The following is a 22,810-nucleotide window of genomic DNA, read 5'->3' as shown; positions in this document are numbered from 1 at the left end:
TAGGAGAAGATATGTTCCTGGTGTTTTCTCTACATGAATAGGTTGACAATAGATTTCTAAGAAAGCAGATGAATTTTGCTTTCAATGCCCTCTTTCTGCTCTAACCTTCCCCTTATTAATATTCTAATAAGTGAGGCCTCGTCTCTACAAAAGTAAAATAAAATAAAATAAAAATAGCAAGGCATGGTGGCATATGCCTATTGTCCCAGCTACTCCTAAGGCTGAGATGGGAGGATTGCTTGAGCCTGGAAGGCTGAGGCTGCAGTGAGCCATGATTATGCCACTGCACTCCAGCCTAGGCAACAGAGTGAGACCGTGTCTGAAAAAAAAAAAAAAAGTATTCTGATACATTTGTTTATCAGATATGCTTGTCTTCAGAGAAGGAAAATGTGACCCTGAAGAAATTAAATTAAATTTGGGGCAGTCAAGTCATAAAAATGGGTTATACTTTCATTATAAGTTTGATGTCACACACACACACACACACACACACACACACACACACACACACACACACACATATATATATATATGACAACTGTATCTCAGTTGGGCATGGTGGGTCACTGAGGCCTATAATCCCAGCACTTTGGGAGGCTGAGGTGGGAGGTCTGCTTGAGCTCAGGAGTTCCAGACCAGCCTGGGCAACATAGCAAGAACCTGTCTCTACCAAAAATATACATATATATATCAGCTGAGTGTAGTCCAGCTATACAATTTGCAGGAGGCTGAGGTGGGAGGATTGCTTGAGCCAGGGAGGTCCAGTGCACCGTGATCATGTCACTGAAATCCAGCCTGGGTGACAGAGCAACAACCTGTCTGACCAAAAACAAACAAACAAACAAACAAACACCCAAAAACTATACATCTAACTACCAACTGACAGGAAATACAAAGAACAGAGGAATGTACTAATCACTTTACGGCATGGGGCATACTGTCAGTAAAATGGAGGCTGAAAGATATGTAAACAAATTACCCTGTTTTTCACACACACACACACACACACACACACAAATATGTAAACGAAACAAGAGAGGCAGGCAAAGCGGCAACCTAGTGATTAAATGACACTTAACAGACTTATCAACCAGTCATATAAACCCTAACTGGATATCTGACATTATGGTATTACTCTTATTTTTAGATGTGGTAATGGTATTGTATATATGTTTTATTTTTAAGAATCTTTATCTTTTAGAGATGCATACTAAAATATTTATAGGTGAAAATATATGATGTCTGAAATTTGTGTCAAAATTATGGTGGGCTGGCTAGGGATAGAGATGAACCAGGAACAGCCATGTATCAGTAATTATTGAAGCTGGATGGTATCAGAATATTACTTTCTGAACTGGTGCTAGTATGTCTACTTCTGTATGTGTTTGACTCCTTTTCCCTTTTCCTTTCCCCCTTCCCCTTCCCTCTCCTCTTCCTTTCCTTTATTCTTCCTTTCCCTCTCTTCCTTCCCCACTCTCTCTTTCTCTCTTTTCTTTTCCCCCTTAAGATAGTGTCTTGCTCTATCACCCAGGCTAGAATGCAGCACTGACCTCCTGGACTCAAGTGATCCTCCCCTCAGCCTGAGTAGCTGGGACCACAGGCACATGCCACCACACCTAGCAAGTTGTTTTATTTTTGGTAGAGACAGTCTCATTATGTTGCCCAGGCTGGTCTTGAACTCCTGAGCTCAAGCAATCCTCCTGCCTGAGCCTTGCAAAGTGCTGGGATTATAGGTGTGAGCCACTGCACCTCACCTGTGTTTGATAATTTCTATAATAAAAAGTTTAAAATAACTACAGTCATAAAGAACACATTGAAATTGAGAATTAAAATGCCTACAGTTTTCTTTTATTCTAAAAGGAGTACAGGAAAATAATGTATGGTTTTGAACTTAGGGATATCCAGGCCAGGTTTATCCTGATTTCTGTAGTTTCAAAGAATTCAACGATAACTGTTTTCCTATTTTTTTCTTTGCCCCTCACCACAGGAGGCAGAATTAGAAGGAGTTATATAAAAAGAGAGAGACATAGAAAGTGATGAAATAAGAACAACGAAAAATGGGGATAAATGATAAAAACTGAACTACATGTTAAGGAAATTCTTCTGCAAAAAGTTGAAAGATGGGATGTTTCATGGAAGAGAGAATGCAAGTGATCATGGATGGAGGTACACCAAACAAGCTTTCCTATTTTATTTTTATGCTTACAGATACTCAAATATTAACACTCATTTTAATTAATCACCAGCTATTTAAATCATGAAAACATCATGAAGACAAACTATTGGTGTGGATCTCCACAATGCTGAGTTTTTCGGTGACATTTTCTATACCCCTTCCTCTTATGAAGAGTTTCACAAAAGACATCATGTTTAGAAGGTAAATCTAGCCTATGAAATATTTTAAGCAAAAGACAGAAAGAAGCCTCAAATGTGTGTGTGTGTGTGTGTGAGACAGAGAGAGAGGGAGAGAGAGGGAGAGAGGGAGAGAGGGGGAGAGACGGAGAGGGAGAAGGAGAAGGAGAGACAGAGAGAGACAGACTACAGTCATGTTATTTTTACCCAAGCTTAACCCAGGCATCTTGATGGGTACAGTTGTATTTACACACTCCTCAAAGATGTGCTGAACATGTAATAACGGGTATTCAAGAGTTCCAAAGAGAGTTAACACTTCAGTTCTCACTCAGCCTCCAATAAACGCCATTTTTAAAAAATCACTAAAAACTTATGGAAGTTATTCCCATGTACTCTTATTGGCTATTGTTTCAAGAGTGTAACTTTAATTACAGAAAAAAAAAAACCTATCTCAATATTCTTTGATGAAGCAAATATCTAAAACTATACAGGTTGAGTATCACAAACCTGAAAATCTGAAATCTGAAAGGCTCCAAAACCAGTAACTTTTTGAGTGCTCAAAGGAAATGCTCACTGGAGCATTTCAGATTTCAGATTTTCAGATTTGGGATGCTTAACTGATAAGTATAACTCAAATATTCCAAAATTAAAAAAAAAAAAAGAAATCCAAATCGCTTCTGGTTCCAAGTATTTCAGATAAGCGATACTCAAAGTGTATTAAGTGCAGTTGTATATGCATTAAAGAAAAGTTAAACAACAGAAGAAAACAGTAAAATGTTAACAGCTATTTCTGAGTAGCAACGTTACAGATGTTTTGTTCTTGTTTTTGTTTTGAGAGTGTCTCAAGAGTGCAGTGGCATGGTCATGGCACATTGCAGCCTCAACTGCTCAGGCTCAAGTGATCCTCCTACCACAGCCTCCAAAGTAGCCAGGACTATAGGCATGTACCACTATACCCAGCTAATTTTTTATTGTTACTTTTTTGTAGAGATGGAGTCTCGCTATTAATTTTACATAGGAAAAAATATTTTTAAATTGCAATATTATCTTTAGAAGTCCAACTTCAAGTAGCAAGTGATTTGAATATCAGGAACAAATATATACATAGTGAAATGCTGAATAAAGATGAATCAGGAGTCTAATTTTCACAACTTAACAAAACACAGGAAGTTGTACAGCTAGACATTGTTTGATTAATTCTGACCCATTTAGGAAGTAATTTGTCTCTTAATTGATATATGTATAACTTTCCTCATATTCAAAAAAATCTTACAAATGATAACCCATAAGCATATATATATTTACTCCTATGTTTAAAATCAAAAGACAGGGTTAAGAAATGAAAATAATTACTTTCACAAATATATAACAGAGTTTTTTCCAGAGGATGCCTAGTAATCTATCATTCATTAAACAATGACACTGAGTCAGGCATTGGCTCACACCTATAATCCCAGCACTTTGGGAGGCTGAGGTGGGCTGATCACGAGCTCAGGAGCTCGAGACCAGCCTGGCCAATATGGTGAAACCCCATCTCTACTAAAAATATAAAAATTAGCTGGGCATGGTGGAGTGCACCTGTAGTCCCAGCTACTTGGGAGATTGAGGCAAAAGAATCACTTGAACCCGGGAGATGGAGGTTGCAATGAGCTGAGATTGCACCACTGCATTCCAGCCTAGGCAACAGAGCAAGACTCCATCTCAAAAAAAAAAAAGACACTGGGAGATTCCTATTTATTATTGCATGAGAGCAGAGGAATTTCAATTTGGGATTTGAGGCCAACGACAGTGGCTCATGCCTGTAATCTCAGCACATTAGGAGGCTGAGGTGGGCAGATCACATGAGGCCAGGAGTTTGAGACCAGTCTGGCCAATCTGGCGAAACCCTGATACTACAAAAATACTAGCCAGGCACTGGTGACTCATGCCTATAATCCCAGCTACTTGGGAGGCTGAGGCAGGAGAATTGCTTAAACCTGGGAGACAGAAGTTACAGTGAGCCGAGATCATGCCACTGCACTCCAACCTAGGTGACAGAGTGAGACCCTGTCTCAAAAAAAAAAAAAAAAAAAAAAAAAAAAAAATTGTGGATTTCAGGCACAACTGCTTTTGTTCCAAACTGAAGCAAAGCTTTAAATCCAGGACTGTCTTAATTGACCTGGAGTTCCATAACAGCTATTTATAATTCAAGAAACATGCTTTGGCTTCTATGTATGATCTTCAAGACAACGCTATCCACAAACACTGTTACCTGTGGAAGATATGGACTAATGTATGACAGTGACTGTGGTGGTGGTCTTGTTGCCTACTTTTATCTTTTTAGATGGGGTCTTAGTGTGTTGTCCAGACTACAGTGCAATGGTGCGATCATTGCTCACTGCACCCTCTGAACTTCTGGGCTCAAGTGTTCCTTCCGCCTCAGCCTCCCAAAGTGCTGGAATTACAGACGTGAACCATCGTGCCTGGCTTCTTGCTGCCTACTTAGAAAGTAGTACTGCAAACACTATATTATGAATACTATTTAATATCTGAGTTATGAAAATATAAAAACAGGTTTTAGTAATCTAAACAGCTAATGGTCTGTTAGATCTCACCACGCAGGTAACAGTCAGAACTTCTGAAATTCAACACTCATTCCAGTTGTGTTGGCTACTAAAAATCTGGAACCTAAGACTTATCTCTAAGATAAAATGGAAACTATGGAAGGGAGATAGGCTCATGATAGACTTTCAAACATAAAGCTTACAGTTGGGCAATTAAACCAGAAATACCATGACGATTAACAATTATCAGAGAAGTAAGTAGAAAGATCTGATTTCTAATTTTCTATGACATTAAAAGGTATTTTATCTAGTTCTCATATTTTCAATGGTTTATTTGGAATTGTTCAGCAGTCCTCTCTCCACCCTTTCTTTGTAAGCATTCCAAAGTTAGGGTGTTTTTGAAGAATCTCTTACCCTCCTTGTCTGCTTGTCTGACATATTGATATATGAGTATCAAATTAATCATTCAAATATATTTCTTTTATTTTGGGATTTTCCTCGGGTGCTTTCTTTTTATTAGAAATCTTGTAGACTATTACTTACAGTGTTGTAAAGTTTATCAAACTCTGCATATCTCCTGAAGACAAACCATTCACTCCTTCCCACTGAAACTAGAACTTTATAAACCTGTGGAAATAAAAATATAACATAATGTAACAAAATTTAATTGCAAAAAAATCCATTAGCTACTTAAATACATGAAACCTGTTTTCATTTTCTCTTTTTTTTTTAAGACAGAGTCTGGCTCTTTTGCCAAGGATGGTGTTTTCATATTCTGAAACTGATATTAACATCAACATTTTTATATGATTCTCCAAGATACATAAACATACCAATTAAAGCACTTACTGAATCTTGTCAAATGGTATTCTTGGCTGGGCTCAGTGGCTCATTCCTGTAATCCCAGCACTTTGGGAGGCTGAGGCAGGAGTAGTATCACTTGAGCCCAGGAGACCAGCCTACACAACACAGCAAGAACTTGTCTCTATTAAATTTAAATTTAAAAATAGTATTGATAACATGGGTACCTAGGCTGAACAGAGCGTCTGTGCTGGGTGGGATAGGGTCTATGTGCACTGAGAGAACCAAGTTTCTTGAGGACTGAGGACTGCACTATAGTGACCAGCAAATAACAGATGAACAATTCAATACTTATTTGAATTCCCACTATCTTTGTTTTAGGGTTCTGGTGAAACAACAGTGAAGGAAGTTCTTGCTTCAAAGGACCTTGCATTCTACTCAAAGAAGGCACATACAAACACACACAAAATGTGGCAGGAGGGAAAGCAGGACAGAGAGTGAGATGGGTAGGGTGGGATGTGAAGGTGCTATTTTTTACAGGATGGTCAGAAAATACCTCTCTAATAAGGCAATTATTTGAGAATCTGAAGGAAGTAAATGAATAAGGTGATTTAGATTGGGCCTTTGAGAACTCAGTGCACAGTGTAGGAACAGCTGGGTAACAGATATGCTACAGATCTCCTCGACCATCCCACAGAAGACATGGAAATACCTCCAGCCTGAAAAATCAACAGACACATGAGATAATCTGCCACTGACATTTGCTGTGTGTGAACTTCCATCAAATTTGGAAGGAGGCATCCCTCAAGGAAAGAATGGTCCAAAGACAAAAATAAAAAGAGGAAAGGGAGGAAGAAAAGCTTTCACACACTCCACCATTTTATTCAAGGTATAACAACCTTTGTTTACCTTCAATATGATTGCTAAAAATTTGCTTATGCAAATGTGCAACAAATGCCTACTGTTTAAGATAAACCTGCAACGTAGAGGCTGCAAAGGGATAAGTGGCCAGACACACATTGCAATTTCTCTGCTCTGGGATGTGGTACAGAGAAATTGGCAGGTGTGTCTGTTAAGGAAGAGAGGACAGAGGGGCTGCTTCCCCGCTGCTCGTCTGGGACCTTGAGAAAAAACCATCATTTTCCTATACCCAGCCCCACCTACTTAAGAAGGCAGAGAGAAGTAGTCAAAGGATTTAGTTTAACTCCTCAGCTTTCCTTAACTGCCCTGTGACAGGGACTCTGAGTTGAAAGTCACCTTTCATGAGACTCAACTGGCAGTGACCAGGTGACCCCCTTTTTAGAGGCTAGGGTGGGCCACTGAGCCAGGAGCAGGTGAAGGACATGTCAGAGCCTTTGAGTCAGTGGTGAGTTGCCACAAAACCCTGGCCAAGCCAACAAAGAGATCACAAGTTAGTTCATAAACTGCAGGTGCCAGCAATGGATACCAGCAAAATGCCCAAGTTATCAAGTGAGTCATAGCTGGCTATTTGCCAGACCAGCCACTTTACAGCTCAAATAGCAAAGACCTAGAGGGATAGCAAGAACTCAAGAGCCTTCACCAGGCTACCATGAGGTCATTTATTAACTCAAAAATACTGTGGGCCTGGTGCAGTGGCTCACGCCTGTAATCCCAGCACCCTGGGAGGCTGAGGTGAATAGATCACGAGGTCAGAAGTTTGAGACCATCCTGGCCAACATGGTAAAACCCCACCTCTACTAAAAATACAAAAATTATCTAGGCATGGTGGTGTGCACCCTGTAGTCCCAGCTATTCAGGAGGCTGACGCAGGAGAATCGCTTGACCCCGGGAGGTGGAGGTTGCAGTGAGCCAAGATTGCACCACAGTACTCTAGCCTGGGTGACAAAGCAAGACCCCATCTCAAAAAAAAAAAAAAAAAAAAAATTACTGTGAAAGGGGACACCTCTCCTCCCATAAACCATGACGCCAATCTGAGGAGGATGTGTGTTCATGTCAGAGAGAAATTAGAAGTAAGAAAGGCTAAGCATTTTATCCTGAGACCTGGTTAAATTATTAGATTAGACTACGTATTAAACAGAATTGGGCTAAATGAATTTCTTCATATTATTCAGTAGGTGAGAAGCATAGGGAGTTACAAGGAAGAGCAGATCAGTAATACACACGATAAATGGCTTTTTTCAGGGGGAGGAAGCCAGGAGACCTCTGTATATACTAATAGGACTACTGGAACGAAATACAATATTGTATGTTTCATCACACTATTAAGAAAAGTGACTATTCTCCAATAATAGAAACTGATATACAGATTGAGCAAATATTCATTGTGCTTACTCTTTCTAAAACCCTATAGTAGATACTACAGTGAGAAAAGATAAAATTAGACATGGTTTAGCCTTTAAGGTGAAAAAAAATAAAATACTGAATTAAATATTTTTAAACTGAGAGATGTATAAACATTTCAGGGCAGTAGTTCTTAATATGGAATCGATGACTTCACCAGTCCATTAACCCCTGACGGTGCATGCAAAACTATAAGTGTGCGCACAGATCCAGGTGTATGCACATGCACATTTTCTGTTAAGAAGATTATTTAGATAGTTTCATACAATTCTCCAAGAGGATAAGTAAAGAGACACTAAAAAAGGAAAATTTATTCCATTACGGTAGCCATGAAAACTTTGTGAAGAACAGATCATGTGAAATAAGTAAAATCTAGATATGTGGAGGTGGGGAAAGGGGTGTTCTAGGTTGAAGAAGAAAAGCAGAAATGGAAATATTCTCTATATTCAATTTTTTCCCCACATGCTTTATGTTACATACTTACAGTAAACCTCTTCTTTTTCTCTCTGTGTTCATCAGAGCTGGGAATGCTTACACTTGGGCAGCTTTCCTTGTAGTCCATGGTATGATATCTTTGCATTTAATGCCTCAAAAGCACACCAAAAAATGCGTCCGAAGAAACAGTCAGCAGAGGACAACCCCAATTAGCTAATCCAAAATATAAAACCTCTTGAAGTAATGTTCAAATTCCATCATGTAACCTTAACCAACAGAAAAAAAAAAAGTGATTAGCAAAACAATTTTAAAATACTATGTCATTTCTTAAGCATGGGACTAATTTTATGTTTATTCTGAAACGAATTTACTTTTGCTCATCAGTCTCAGCCCAGATTAGAGTTTTGGTTTGTTATGCTCCTATTACAAGCCACAAGTATCTGCAGTCCATCTACCTTCCTTACTATTAGAAAATTCCGGGAACTTATACACCTCAGTTCATATAGACTAAGGGTTAACTCTCACCTAGAAAAGATCTAGATGGAGGTAATCAAAGCGTGGTTTTCAGACCTCTTGCATTAGGATGAACCCATCAAGTGTGCCGGACAATTCAGATTATAATCCTGTATAGTACATAACTATTTACTCATTTTACAAATGAGGCAACTAAAACACAGAGAGGTAAAATAATTTGTACATCTAGGATTTGAACCCAGGCCATCTGACTCCAGATTTCCAACTCTTAACCACTGTACTATGCTGCATTATAACTGCGGATGATTCTTTTGTACTAAACCTCTGGTCAGAGGCATTAGAGTAGATCTTTATACAGAATAAATGCAGTATATTAATATAATCCCACTCATGAACAGAGGGCTAAAATGTCACCTTTGCTACAGAGAGCATCCCATACTCTGACACCAAATAATACCTTTCTTTTAGAGACAGGGTGTTGCTGTGTTGCCCAGGCTGGAGTGCAGTGGCTATTCACAGGTGTAATCATGGTACACTACAGCCTCAAACTCCTAAGCTCGAGTTATCTTCCTGCTTGAGCCTCCCAAGTAGCTGTGACTATAGGCACAGACCATCATGCCTGGCTCAAACAATACTTTTTTTTTTTTTTTTAAGAGATGGAGTCTCACTGTTGCCCAGGCTAGTATTGAACTCCTGGGCTCAAGCATTCCTTCCACCTTCATCTCCCAAAGTGCTAGGATTACAGGCATTAGCCACCGCGCTGAGACTATATAATACTTTTTAAAGTGTCAGTTTGCTAGGATAATTTTCCTGGGTGGTTAGTTTTAGGGAGTCACTGTAACAGATCTGAATATTATAAATAAATAATGTTCAGGTAATGATTTAAAATATATATCAGTAGGTATTGAATATTCAGGTATAATGAGTTTTAACTGATTATAAGAATGCTTCCTTTAAGCTTTAAGATGATTCAAAGCTTCCCTTGTTGGATTTGCTGCTGGAAATGCAGTCAGGAAAATTTCTATGCAGCTGAATTAGTTGCTAGAATATACAGACACGTAACTGGTCCCTCCTCAACAAAGAGTACAGCATCTTCCTGTAAATTACAGCATTCTAAAGCCCCATAATAGCAGCTGCTTTGTCCCAGTAATACCAGGGCAGCACCAGACCAGAACTTGGCCCGCCTGTCAGAGTAATCTACTGCAAAAGCACAAGAGCAGGTAGAACCCATTGCACTCCTAAGGCGACTGGCCCTGTCCTGCAACCTCAGAAGCCACATTAGCCCATGCTTCTCCTCCTGCAGCAGAGACACTGAGAGGGTGAAGGTTATGAGCTATACTTTCCACATCTCTCCCTTGAGAATGTGGGGCTCAGGGTGGCAGGTCCTCCTGGCATTTATCTGTTTGTATCTTGCTGTGCTATAGCCCACAGAAGCAGAATTCCTCAGGTCCTCCTTTTGGAAGGGACAGTAAGATATCACATTAAGTGACATCGGAATAAAAGAGAAGGAAAGAGATGGTAGGCAGGACAACTTGTTTCCTCTAAGGTACCCAGGGGACATCTAAGAACAGGTACAGGTGGTAGTTAAGCCACTCAAGAAGCACACTCGAACCTGAGCCAAAGGTTCTAGTTTGGCAACTTACTAGACAGTCTCCAGCTGCCCTTCCAGACCCAAATGCCATTCCTTCTCCACCCAGCCACAAGTCCAGAAGTTTGACCTGTATGGACTGCACACTAAAGCAGTACACCTTGCTTTTGCCCTCTGGCTGGGTTCAGCCATGAGAGTCTCTAGCAAATCAGAGGGTAAGAGGAGCAAGATGCTAAGTTATTTGTTCCCTCAGTCCCTTTCTGACATCAGTGGTTTATCTACCCAAGCCCATAGTTCCTAGCAGGCAGCCCCTCTTCCACAGCTACAGTTGAACGGCCTGGGAATAATAACAGCTTTCTGACTTTGCTAGTAAAGAGATGCTTCACCATGCCTTGCTGGTTCCTGTAATCCTGCCCACAACATCTTAGTTAACAGTCCCTTTGTTAAACTCCCTTCAACTACTTTTGAGTGTGCCATGTGACTGATCCAATTAACCGGTACCAAGAATGAGCCCAAGAAACATAGCCTCGAAAATGGAATGTGTATTTGACAAGTGTCCTGACAACCTTCCTGTGGAGGGAGGGGATTGTACACAGTGATGTCATGATCACTCAAACTACCACCTGTGCATGGTGTCACAGGATGGAGTGCAGGTGGAGAGTGCTCAAAGTCCAAGTGGCTGATGAAAACACTGACTTCAGAGACTGCAATGTGGGCTGGGGCTGCTTCTGACTGTCCCTGAGAATGTGCATAAAGCAAATGACAAAGTCAAAGCTGTGAATTCCCAAAGAGGTGAGCAGAAAATCCATGGCTGTTTTATTCAAGTCCTTCATCTCTTACAGTTGCTGAGCTGAGAAGACTAAGGATAAAGCCCAGGGTTTGATGGCTAGGGTTGCAGAGCCAATTCAATATATAACCCTGCAAAGTCTCACGTGTTAACATACAGCACTGGCTGGAAAGGAGAATGACTTGAATCATAGACACAGGGATTTGGGTAGGCATAGATGAGGCTAAGAATGCTGAACCCCAAATTCAGCTGAAGTTCCTTGCTGAAAACAGCTGCCTATACCTCTCAGAGGAGACCCTGCTTCCCAATACCTCCCCTTCAAAAAAACTCTTTCAAGTTTTATTTGAACTTGATGATGCTAATTGTCTTCCCTATCTACTCCCACCATCTTTCATTGTCTCATAACCCAAAAGAGCCCAGAAAGAAGTTCCAAGTCTACTCTGGGAGAAGGCTGCCTTTATACCAAAATATTTTAGGATCTCAACAATTTACTTACCAGTGGGAGTGTGAAGAGCACATATAGGAATATATTCAAAGGATCTTAGATCAAGGGGGACTAAACATAAGATTATTGTGACCTCTTTTTTTTTTTGAGATGGGGGTCTCACTCTGCCACCTAAGCTGGAGTGCAGTGGTGCAATCTGGGCTCACTGCAACCTCTACCTCCGGGGTTCAAGCAATCCTTTCACCTCAGCCTCCCAAGTAGGTGGGACCACAGGCATGCACCATCATACCTGGCTAATTTTCGTATTTTTGGCAGAGATGGGGTTTCTACCATGTTGGCCAGGGTGGTCTAGAACTCCTGAGTTCAAGCAAAGTGCCCACCTTGACCTCCCAAAGTGCTGGGATTGTAGGCATAAGCCACTATGCCCAGTCTATTGTGACCCTTCAAACGGCCAAAGGCATATACTGTGGATCTTTCCCCAGGCCTTTCCTGAAAGGGGCCTGCAGCAATTCCCCAGGATGACTGTCTACTACAGAAAGGGAAACATACAATCTTCCCAAGGGTTACTGGATACTAGCTCTGAAATAACACTAATCTCCTAGAGACCCAAAACATGGTTTACAAGTCAGAGTGGGACTTTCAGGGGTAAAGTTAAAGAATAAGTCTGAATCACAGTGGGTCCAATGGGACCATAGGCCAATCCTGTGCTTATTTCCCTAGTAATAGAATTGTAGTGGCAATAGATATACTTAGTAACTGGCCAAATTCCCATATTGGTTCCCTGTCCCATGTCATTAAAGCTCTAATGGGAGAAAAGGCCATGAAGAAGCCTCTGGAACTGACTCCCCTTTTCCTACTAAGAAAGTAACCAAAAGCTATACCACATCCATGGAAGAAGCTCAGAAATCAGTACCACTAGCAAAAACTTAAAGGATGCAGGGGTGTTGAATCTTCTTATATCCCCATTTAACTTGCCCATTTACCTAGGTCAAAGCTGGAAAGAACTTGGAACACGACAATAGATTACTATAAATTTAATCAGATGGTGATATCAATTACAAATGAGCTTGTAAATTTGGTATTGTTTTGCTAAAGAAAATTAGCATAACCCCGGACACCTGGTATGACTACTAACCTGGTAAATGCTTTCTTTTCTATCATCGTCTATAAGGACAATGAGATGCAAATTGCATGAAGTAGCAGAAAGAGAGTATACCTTCACTGTCTCACCTGAGGGCTATGTCTGCATTGCCATAATATAGTCTGGAGAGTCCTTGATCACCCTGACAGCCCACAGATCACCACATTGGTCCATCACATGGATAGCATTATCTTAACTGGACCTGGTGAGCCAGAACTAGCAAGCACCCTGGACACTTGTGTAAGACATGGACCCACATCCCAAGCCAGAGAATGGGAGAAAAAACTCATGAAAGTTCAGGGATTCATCATATTGATGGCTTCTAGGATTCCCCTGGTCTGAGCCAGGATATCCCATCTCAGGTGAGAGAAATTACTACACCTTGCACCACTTCCACTGAGAAAGAGGTGAAACAATGAGTTTCAAAACTTGGATATGCTGTTCTGACCCATTTACTGGGTAACCTATGAGGCTGACAGTTTTTACTAAAGCCCATTCCAAGAGAAGGTTCTAGAGCAATGAAAGCTGCCCTAACCTTTGAGCCTATGCCTCAGCTCACCCAGTAGTACTGGAAATGACATGGCAAACAGGAATGGGTTAAGGACCCTTTCTCTGATAAGCAGCAAGAAAAGAGTAACAGTTTCAGACCCCTTAGGATTTGCCAGCAACCACTGTCTGTGGTTTCTGGCTTGTTACTAGGCCCAGGAAAAGATTAGATGACCACCTATGGAAAACCAAGAGACAGTATAAAAACAACAGCCCATCGTGAACAGAGAATTATCTGGTTCACTAAATCATAAAATCAGACATGTACAGCAGTAATCCACTTGGTATGGTAAAAGCAAGAGTGGGATTAAGCAGGTCTGGATAGCACAAGTAAACTGCAGGGATCAGCAGCCCAGACTCCCCTACTACTTGTTCCTCCTTCCTTGTAAGTTTTCCAGACCCACACTTAAGGCGTCATGGGGAGGATCCTAAAGCCAGTTAGCAGGACAGGAAAAAGGCATGCTTGTTTATGAATGGACATGCACAGTGTGCTGGCACAGGCCAGAAGTGAGAAAAGGCAGCCCCACTCAGGGATGGGCTGAAAGAGAGTGGTGAAGGGAAATCTTCCCAGTGGGCAGAACTCTGAGCAGTACACGTGGTGGTTTACCTGTAAGAGGTGCCAAAGGGACATATCTATGATGACTCTTGGGCAATGGCTAACAGACAGCCTGCAGTCAGTGACGTGGAAAGAACAAGATTGGAAAATTGTGTTTTTTTAAAGGGAAGTGTGCAGAAGTATGTATATGAACCTTTCACTACAGCACAGAATGTGAGCATATTTGTGTCTCACATAAAGGCCCATTACAGAGGCCGGGTGTAGTGGCTCTCGCCTGCAATCCCAGCACTTTGGGAGGCTGAGGCGGGCGGATTACCTGAGGTTGGGAGTTCAAGACCAGCCTGAAGAACATGGAGAAACCTCATCTGTACTAAAAATACAAAATTAGCTAGGTGTGGTGGTGCATGCCTGTAATCCCAGCTACTCAGGAGGCTGAGCCAGGAGAATCACTTGAACCCGGGAGGAAGAGGTTGCAGTAAGCTGAGATTGCACCATTGCACTTCAGCCTGGGCAACAAGAATGAAACACCATCTCAAAAAAAAAAAAAAAAAAAAAAACAGCCCACCACAGACAGGCTCTTAATAATCGTGTGGTCAAGATGAGTTGTCTTATGGATGTCAGTCAGCCTCTTTCCCAATCGTCCCATTGCTTGCTCAATGGACCCATGAAAAAGTGACCAAAGCAGTAGGGATGGAGGCTGTATAAGGGCTCAACAATATGGCCTTCCCCTCACCATGACTGATTTAGCTACTGCCAATGCTGACTGCCTGACCCCAACAGAAAAGACCAACACTAAGGTCCACTATGCCACCATCCCACAGGGTGATCAGACAGCCCCTTAGGGAAGGATCTGTCTTCACAGAAGCAAGACTGACTTCATATGGTTGCTTTAAGGATTTGAGATAGTATAAAAGACCTAGCACTATAAAAGTAACCAATAAATCAGATCTAAAGTATTACAATTTGTTTTGAATTCATTTTTATTCCTTCATTCAATGAATGAACACATATTGAGTGCTCATCATGCATTAGGCAATAAAAAGACAAAGAGAAAATCCTACTCTCACAGAACTTACCTAACAGGGAAGACTGACAAGCAATATAAAAATGTGTTAAGTATGATGTTATGTGTATGCATGGTATACTGAGAGGGTATAAAGAAGGAACACAGCCACAGACTGTACTGTTATGTTGAGCTTAGCTAAAAATAAAGTCAGGCAGGTAGGGAAGCAGACGTTTGAAAGAGATTCCACCCATTTGCCTCAATTGTATCTGGAAAGAGAAGGCAATATTATATGTTTGGGAATAAAGATGTTGCTCTGAAAAACAAACAAACAAACAAAAAACATAAAGAGGTTAAATCACTTGCCCAAGTTAATACGTAACTGACAGGCAACAGAGCTAGAATTCAAATTCAAATTTGTCCAGCTCCAAAATCTATATGTGCATGTTTGCTACACCATGCTGACTCTCCTTAAGTAAGATTTTCCTTTCCTTCAAGCTAAATTGAACTGGCAACCTAATAATACTTACTGCTTAGTGACTAGGCTTATCAGAAACCAGACTGTGCTTTACATGTGTGAATCTGGTTGCTCCTCACAACAGCCTTACCCAGAAGAAACTGAGGAGAAACTGAAGCATGAAAGGATGAAGGACCCTGCCAGAGATGGCAGAGGCAAGATTTAAACCCAGGTGTTCTGACTTCAGGGCTCCTACCCATTATACCACCCTGCCTCCACAACAGGTACATACATGCTTTACAGAGTCCTCTGGGACCAATAATGAAAATTTATAAACTCATTTTTAGTGGTTAAAAGTGAAATTATGAAAAAGCAACCCTGCTATTACTATAAATGTAGTGCATATTTATTCTATAAAACTGAAACAGTTAAAATTCTGCAAAATCATCCTCTGGCCAGGCAGCTAAATAAAACAGAGTAAGAAGGGGACTGACATAAAAACCCACAACTAAGAATAGAACAAAAAGCTGTATCATTCATGTGGGATTAAAACTGGGACTTTTTAGGAGATTCATATACATGCAGGGCTTTTCAAAAGAGGAACCGGAAAAGGATCTGCCTTCACTCTTCTGGAGAGTTAGAAGATAATTTTGTAGTCTGGTGCTCAGGGGCAGCTGGCTCGCCAGGGGCAGCTGGCTCGCCAGGGGTAGGTAAAAGCTCTTCCAAAGAAGCTTAAGTTTGTTAGAATGGAAGAACTAAACTTACTGTTCAACTCATGAATCAACTCAGACAAGTCCAATAAGACAGAAAGAAATGGGTCAGATGACAGCAAAACTTTCTGAGGCTAGCCATATCTTAGGAGGGATGATGAGTCTGCAAGGGTAATATAATAGCTAGTAAACATTATACAACAGTTCTTATCTGGGGCCAATTTTGCCAGAGGATATTTGGCAATGTCCGGAGACATTTTTGTGGCGGGGCCAGTGAGTGGCTGTCAGAGATGATGTTAAGCATCTACAATGCACAGGACTGCCCTACAACAAAAAATGATTTGACCCAAAACATCAATAGGACTGAAGGTTGAGAAATAAGTATTTACTGAGTACTAATACCAGCGCTGTTTTAAGTGCTCATATCTAACACATCAGTGAGTCCTCATAGCATCCTCTGAGGTAAATGTCATTATCCTTATTTTATAGATGAAGAAGAAACCTAGGCTACAAAGAGGGCTTCCACTCGGTCACACGGCTGTGGGTGAAAGCACTCTCACGTGAGCCCAGCTCATACCCTAGCACTCAACTTCTTATGCTGTTATATGCATTCTTTTCTAAATCGTCTTTGGAGATGCAGAGTTGAAGAGAAGAGAGCACCAGGAACTCACCAGGCAACTGTGTTACAGAAAGAAAGGCATGCACAGGAAAAGCAAATTTCAGATTCTGCCACCAGGAGGGGTCAAAGTCTGGACAGCACTTTTGTCAGGAGCCTGGCTTCCCTTTCTTGAAACATCACATGTAAACATATACCGGAGAGCTTGGTACGGGGCAGGCTCTGAGTGTTGGCCCCATCACAAGGACAACCAAGGGCTAATTATGAAATAAGGAGGACACAAGAAAAGACGCTATCAAGGATACAGTTTTTTTTAAAGGCGGGGTTTTTTTTTAAAGGAGGGTGAGGTTCATCTTTCGAAAAAAAGCATCCATAGACTTAAAATTTTTTTGTTTGGGGTCTGTAAAAAATGGCAAATATGGATGAAATTCTATAATAAAAAAAAAACTACCCAAATTCTTGTTATGTTAAAATGTTACTGATCCAAATATTGCTTAAAATAGATAAACATTAAAGCTTTTCTTAAAAAGGATTTTTTTCCTTCATCGTTGTATCCATCTTTTTGTCTTTTATATGCTAATTACTGTCCCTGGATCTTGTCCATCTTTATTTCAGGGCAGCCAAAAAAAATTTTTTTTATTAAAAAAAAAATCAAAACATTCTTCTGCTTTTTACCTCTAAAAAATAAACAGAGTTTCTGAACCCTACTTCCTTAACTCATCATAAAGACTGATAGGGACCCTACTCAGATTAGACAATAGATACACTCGTATCACTTTTCATTCTTACCCAATACAACAGGGAGGGTGAGTCAGTGATTCACACTAAGGCACAAAGGGAAATAAGAACAAATCTGTCCCAAATGGAAGGAATTTGGCCTGTGAAGAGCTAGTTTTCCTCAGCAGGGGAACAGGGTACTGGGTGTTTAGAAACAATGGCACCTAGGCTGGGCGCGGTGGCTCACGCCTGTAATCCCAGCCCTTTGGGAGGTCAAGGTGGGTGGATCACCTGAGGTCTGGAGTTCGAGACCAACCTGGCCAACATAGTGAAACCCTGTCTCTACTAAAAATATAAAAAGTTAGCCAGGCATGGTGGAGGGTACCTATAATCCCAGATACCTGGGAGAGTGAGGCAGGAGAATCGCCTGAACCTGGTAGGTGGAGGTTGCAGTGAGCCAAGATCATGCCACTACACTCCAGGCTGGGTAATATGGTGAAGCTCCATCTCAAAAAGAAAAAAAGAAAGAAAGAAAACAATGGCATCTTAAGGAGGGCACTGACAGGGCTAGTCAAGGAAGACACAAAAGAAAATCCATGCACATAAATTACAAAAGTAGGCCTTGGTATTTATCCAAAGGAGTTAAAAACTACATGCACACAAAAACCTGTAAATTGATATGTACAGCAATTTTATTCATAATTGCCAAATGGCTAACACCTGCAATCCCAGCACTTTGGGAGGCTAAGGCAGGAGGATCCCTCGAGCCCAGGAGTTTGATACCAGCCTGGGAAATACAGTGAGATCCAGTATCCACAAAAAAATTTAAAAATTAGCCGGGCATGGTGGCACATACCTGTGGTCCTAGCTACTTGAGAGGCTGAGGCCAGAGGATCACTTGAGCCCAGGAGGCAGAGGTGAAAATTGCAGTTAGCCTTAAGATTGCACCACTGCATTCCGGCTTGGGCAACCATGTTTCAAAAAAAAAAGCAAAACCATAAAATTCCCAGGATATAATGTACTAGAAAACTAAGAAAATGGCCAGGCACGATGGTTCAGTCTTTAATCTCATCACTTGGGGTGGCTGAAGTGGGAAGACTGCTTGAGCCCAAGAGTTCAAGACCAGCCTGGGCAATATAGGGAGACCTCATCTCCACCAAAAACAAAAACAACAACAAAAAACAATTAGCCAAGCACGATGGCATACACATGTAATCCCAGCTACTCAGGAGGCTAAGTTGGGAGACTCACTTGAGCCCAGGAAAGCTGCAGTGAGCCAAGATCCATCACTGCACTCTAGGCTGGGTGCCAGAGCAAGACCCTGTCTCAAAAAACAAAAATAAAAATAAGAATAAACCGCCAGCACACAAAACTAGACGACCACTGGTATGGCGATGATTTTGCAAATGCTCTATCAAAGGCACAATTCATGAAAGAATATGAAGAGAATGAGAAGACAAACCATAGACTGGAAAAAAAAATTTGCAAAAGAAACAACCAATAAAGGACTGTTATCCAAAATATACAAAGAACTCATACCATTACATACCTTTTAGAATGGTCAGAATCCAGAACACTGACAACACCAAATGCTGGTGAGGATAGGGAGTAGTAGGAACTCTCATTCACTGTTGGTGGGAATGCAAAATGGTACAGTCACCCTGGCAGTTTGGCAGCTTCTTACAAAACTAAACATATTCTTACTATACAATCCAGCAGTTGCACTCCTTGGTATTTATCCAAAGGAGTTAAAAACTACATGCACACAAAAACCTGTAAATTGATATGTACAGCAATTTTATTCATAATTGCCAAAACCTGGAAACAACCAGGATGCCCTACTATAGGTGAATAATACACTGTAGTATATCTAGACAATGAAATATTTTCCAGTGCTAAAAAGAAATAAGCTATCAAGCCATAAAAAGACATGGAGAAATCTTGAACGCATATCACTATTTGAAAGAAGCCAATCTGAAAAGGCTATGTACTGCATGGTTCCAATTACATGACATTCTAGAAAAGGCAAAACTATGAGAACAGTAAAAAGATCAGCTGCTGCCAGGGGTTGGAGCACAAGGTGAAAACAATGAATAGGCAGGGAATTTTTTTCTTTTTTTTTTTTTTTTTGAGAAGGAGTTTCACTCTTTTTGCCCAGGCTGAAGTGCAATGGCGTGATCTCGGCTTGCTGCAACCTCCACCTTCCAGGTTCAAGCAATTCTCCTGTCTCAGCCTCCTGAGTAGCTGGGATTATAGGCATGCACCACCACACCAGACTAATTTTGTATTTTTAGTAGAGACAGGGTTTTACCATGTTGGTCAGGCTGGTCTCGAACTCCTGATGTCAGGTGATCCACCTGCCTCTGCCTCCCAAAGTGCTGGGATTACAGGCGTGGGCCACCACATCCAGCCAGAGGATTTTTAAAGTCAGTGAAAATACTCTGTGACATCATAATGATAGACACACATTTGTCCAAACCCACAGAACGTACAACACCAAGAGTGAACCCTAATGAAATCTACGGACTTTGGGTTATTATGATGTGTTAATATAGGTTCACCAATTGTAAAACATGTGCCAATCTGGTGGGGGATATTAACAATGGGGGGTGCTGTATATGTGTGGCAGCAGGGATACATGGGAACTCTGTACTTTCCTAATTTGGCTATGAAAAAAAAAAGTTTAAAAAAAAAAGGCCATTAACATACCCTGGGCAGGGCAAGGGGAACTGAGTAACTAAGAAAAGGAATTGGGGATGGCGATTATTTCTGAGAAGGGAACAGACCCTAAAAATAGTTTCATTTTAAATTACATTAAAAGTATCTTCCCAGCAAATTTTAACCCCAAACTAACTGATTACTTTACTGAAAGTCTACCGTAAGAGTATATATAATCTGTATCTGTTTACTTCTGCCTCTCAGGATACCAGCTCCAAACACATCCTAAATGTTTCAACGGAAACAAAGGACACCTTTGTCACATCTGTAAATTAAATTCACTGCAGAATAGATTTTTTTAAAAATCAACAGGCTCTGCCAATGAAAGATACATAGTAACTTTCTCCCCTCCCCTCACCCATCACATGATGAATCAGTTACAACTTTTCCTGTTTTCCTTCCTGATACATCCTTCCTCTAATTCCCACTCCACCCCCATCTTTGGTTTTTCCATCATTCTATAATCACAAAGCAGTCCCAGTTATTCCACGTTTACTACATCTCTATTTTTTTTTTTACTTTTTATTTTATTGCATTTTAGGTTTTTGGGGTACATGTGAAAAACATGCAAGATTGTTGCATAGGTACATACATGGCAGTGTGGTTTGCTGCCTTCCTCCCCATCACCTGTATCTGGCATTTCTCCCCGTGTTATCCCTCCCCAACTCCCCACCCTCTACTGTCCCTCCCCTAGTTCCCCCTGGCAGACCCCAGTGTGTGATGCTCCCCTCCCTGTGTCCATGTGTTCTCATTGTTCAACACCCGCCTATGAGTGAGAACATGCGGGTGATTTTCTGTTCTTGTGTCAGCCTGCTAAGAATGATGGTTTCCAGGTTCATCCATGTCCCTACAAAGGGACTACATCTCTATTTAAGCACCTTTTATTTATCCAATTTTTGATAAAAGTGACATATGAATTAAAAATAAAGCACATGCAAAATAGCCAGTGTTGACACTAAAACAACATTGAAGAAGAGTGTTGTGCACCAACAACTTGAGAGGATTGTCCAAAAACCTCAACTAAAATCATATGAGCCTGCTGATTAGTTGAAACCAGCTCCATTTTATTACAGACATTTAGAGAAGGTCCTGGGTGAGGAAGTGGAAGTAATCACTGATAGTCCTTTGTTTTCTCCATACTAGAATAAAACTGCTAAAATCAACCAGGCATAGCGGCTCATGCCTGTAATCCTAACTACTTGGGAGGCTGAGGCCAGAGGACAGCTTGAGTCCAGGAGTTTGAGGCTGCAGTGAGCTATGATTGCACCAATGTACTCCCAGCCTGAGTAACAGAGCTAAACCCTGTCTTTTTAAAAAACAAAAAACAAAATACTGCTAGGATAAGGAGGAAGGCCCTAAATTTACTCCAACCATGCAATATCCCTCCACTTGGTCCAGAACCGAAAGATAGAGATGGTAGCACTGGCAGCAAGGCTGTCCTATCCTTCTCAGCCTCCCAAGGCTCCCAACTACCAGAATGCCTGCTCTATTCCAAAACTCCCAAGCTTTTCAATTTGTAGCTGCACTCCAAGCATATCTTATAAGCAGATGTGAGCATACAACACTCCCAAGGCCAGTTCCAAGAGGACTGTGGTGACTGGCAGAGTAATGGGGCCTGGGGTCAAGCTGGTCCTGAATTGAAGAGGTGGGCAGAATTCAGATTGGGAAGGCACAAAAAAACAAAACTCACAAAGACAAAAATCACCATCAAGTCTCAAAGAGCCTCTTGGGAGAACCTCTAATCTGCTCTCTACTTCCATTCTAAACTCCCTCTAATCCATTTTTTCCTCAGTAGCCAGACCAATTTATTTTTATCACTGTAAATCTGATCATCTCACTCCTTGCTTACCCACTTTTCATGGCTTCCTACTGCTCTTAGAATAAAATTCAAACTGCGTTTTATTGCTGACAGTCTACAATCCCCCACAGGGCTTAATGTTACTCTGCATAACTCTCCAGCTGCGCCCACCAGGGCCTCTCACCTCTTTGGTCACTACAACCTCCTTCCTATTTCACACACATTCCAAGCCTTCTCCCACCTCTTCTCTTATACCAGTGGCTCCTCTAGCTGGGACACTCCCATCAGCTCTTCACATCAAGACCTTGTTCAAAAGTCACTTCTTCCAATAAACTTCATAACCACCTTAATGTGCTCCCTTCCCAAATTAATCTTCCCTCATCATGCTGTTTATTTCCATTTCAGCATTTATGGATTGCAACTAGGATTGCATTTGCTTGCTTATTGAAAGCCTCCCCGACTAGGGTGTAGGAACTGTGAATTATTGACTGCCACGCACTTAGAAGGCCCTAATGAAACCTTTCATTGATTTATTCAACAGGTGGAGGGAGACATTTAGAAATTCCAACTTGCCAAAGTGTGCTAGTAAGAGCTTCAGTGACCAGGGCCTCATTATTCCTTCATCAGTCTCCTGAATCACCAATTTCTGCCTCTTCACTGGATCACTGCCAGTACTATAGATACTAACATGCTACGATATCTTAATAAAATCCTCCCTAAAAATATCAACTTACTTATTTAATGATACGTAGTGTTTACCATGTGCTGGGAGTATATCAGCAATCTATACCCTCATCTTTT

At 41.1% G+C, this 22,810-nt stretch overlaps 1 protein-coding gene and 1 long non-coding RNA gene across 12 annotated transcripts in view; one reads left to right on the top strand and one right to left on the bottom strand.

The window, feature by feature from the left end:
* The window catches only part of LOC116563579 (serine/threonine-protein kinase Sgk3), a 189,868-nt gene that overhangs the window by 58,449 nt on the left and 108,609 nt on the right, over positions 1–22,810 (bottom strand). For 9 of the 11 annotated variants that reach the window (XM_032296249.1, XM_032296247.1, XM_032296256.1 and 6 more), the window contains 2 exons: positions 8,503–8,719; positions 5,439–5,522 (listed from right to left, as the gene is read on the bottom strand). In XM_032296249.1, coding sequence (XP_032152140.1) covers positions 5,439–5,522; positions 8,503–8,598 — 180 coding nt within the window. In that variant the 5' untranslated portion in view covers positions 8,599–8,719. Of the gene's footprint in view, positions 1–5,438; positions 5,523–8,502; positions 8,720–19,042; positions 19,121–22,810 lie in introns of those variants that run through there. The other 2 variants (XM_032296255.1, XM_032296258.1) reach the window with 2 other exon arrangements.
* On the top strand, positions 4,484–22,734 carry LOC116563584. The gene is made up of 2 exons (XR_004274473.1): positions 4,484–4,840; positions 22,551–22,734. It is a non-coding gene; the product is annotated as an uncharacterized LOC116563584 (long non-coding RNA).

Source organism: Sapajus apella, unplaced genomic scaffold (assembly GCF_009761245.1).
Source record: "Sapajus apella isolate SASKATOON/1434 unplaced genomic scaffold, GSC_monkey_1.0 scaffold35, whole genome shotgun sequence".
Lineage (NCBI taxonomy): Eukaryota > Metazoa > Chordata > Mammalia > Primates > Cebidae > Sapajus > Sapajus apella.
This window is presented reverse-complemented; position numbering and strand designations above follow the sequence as displayed.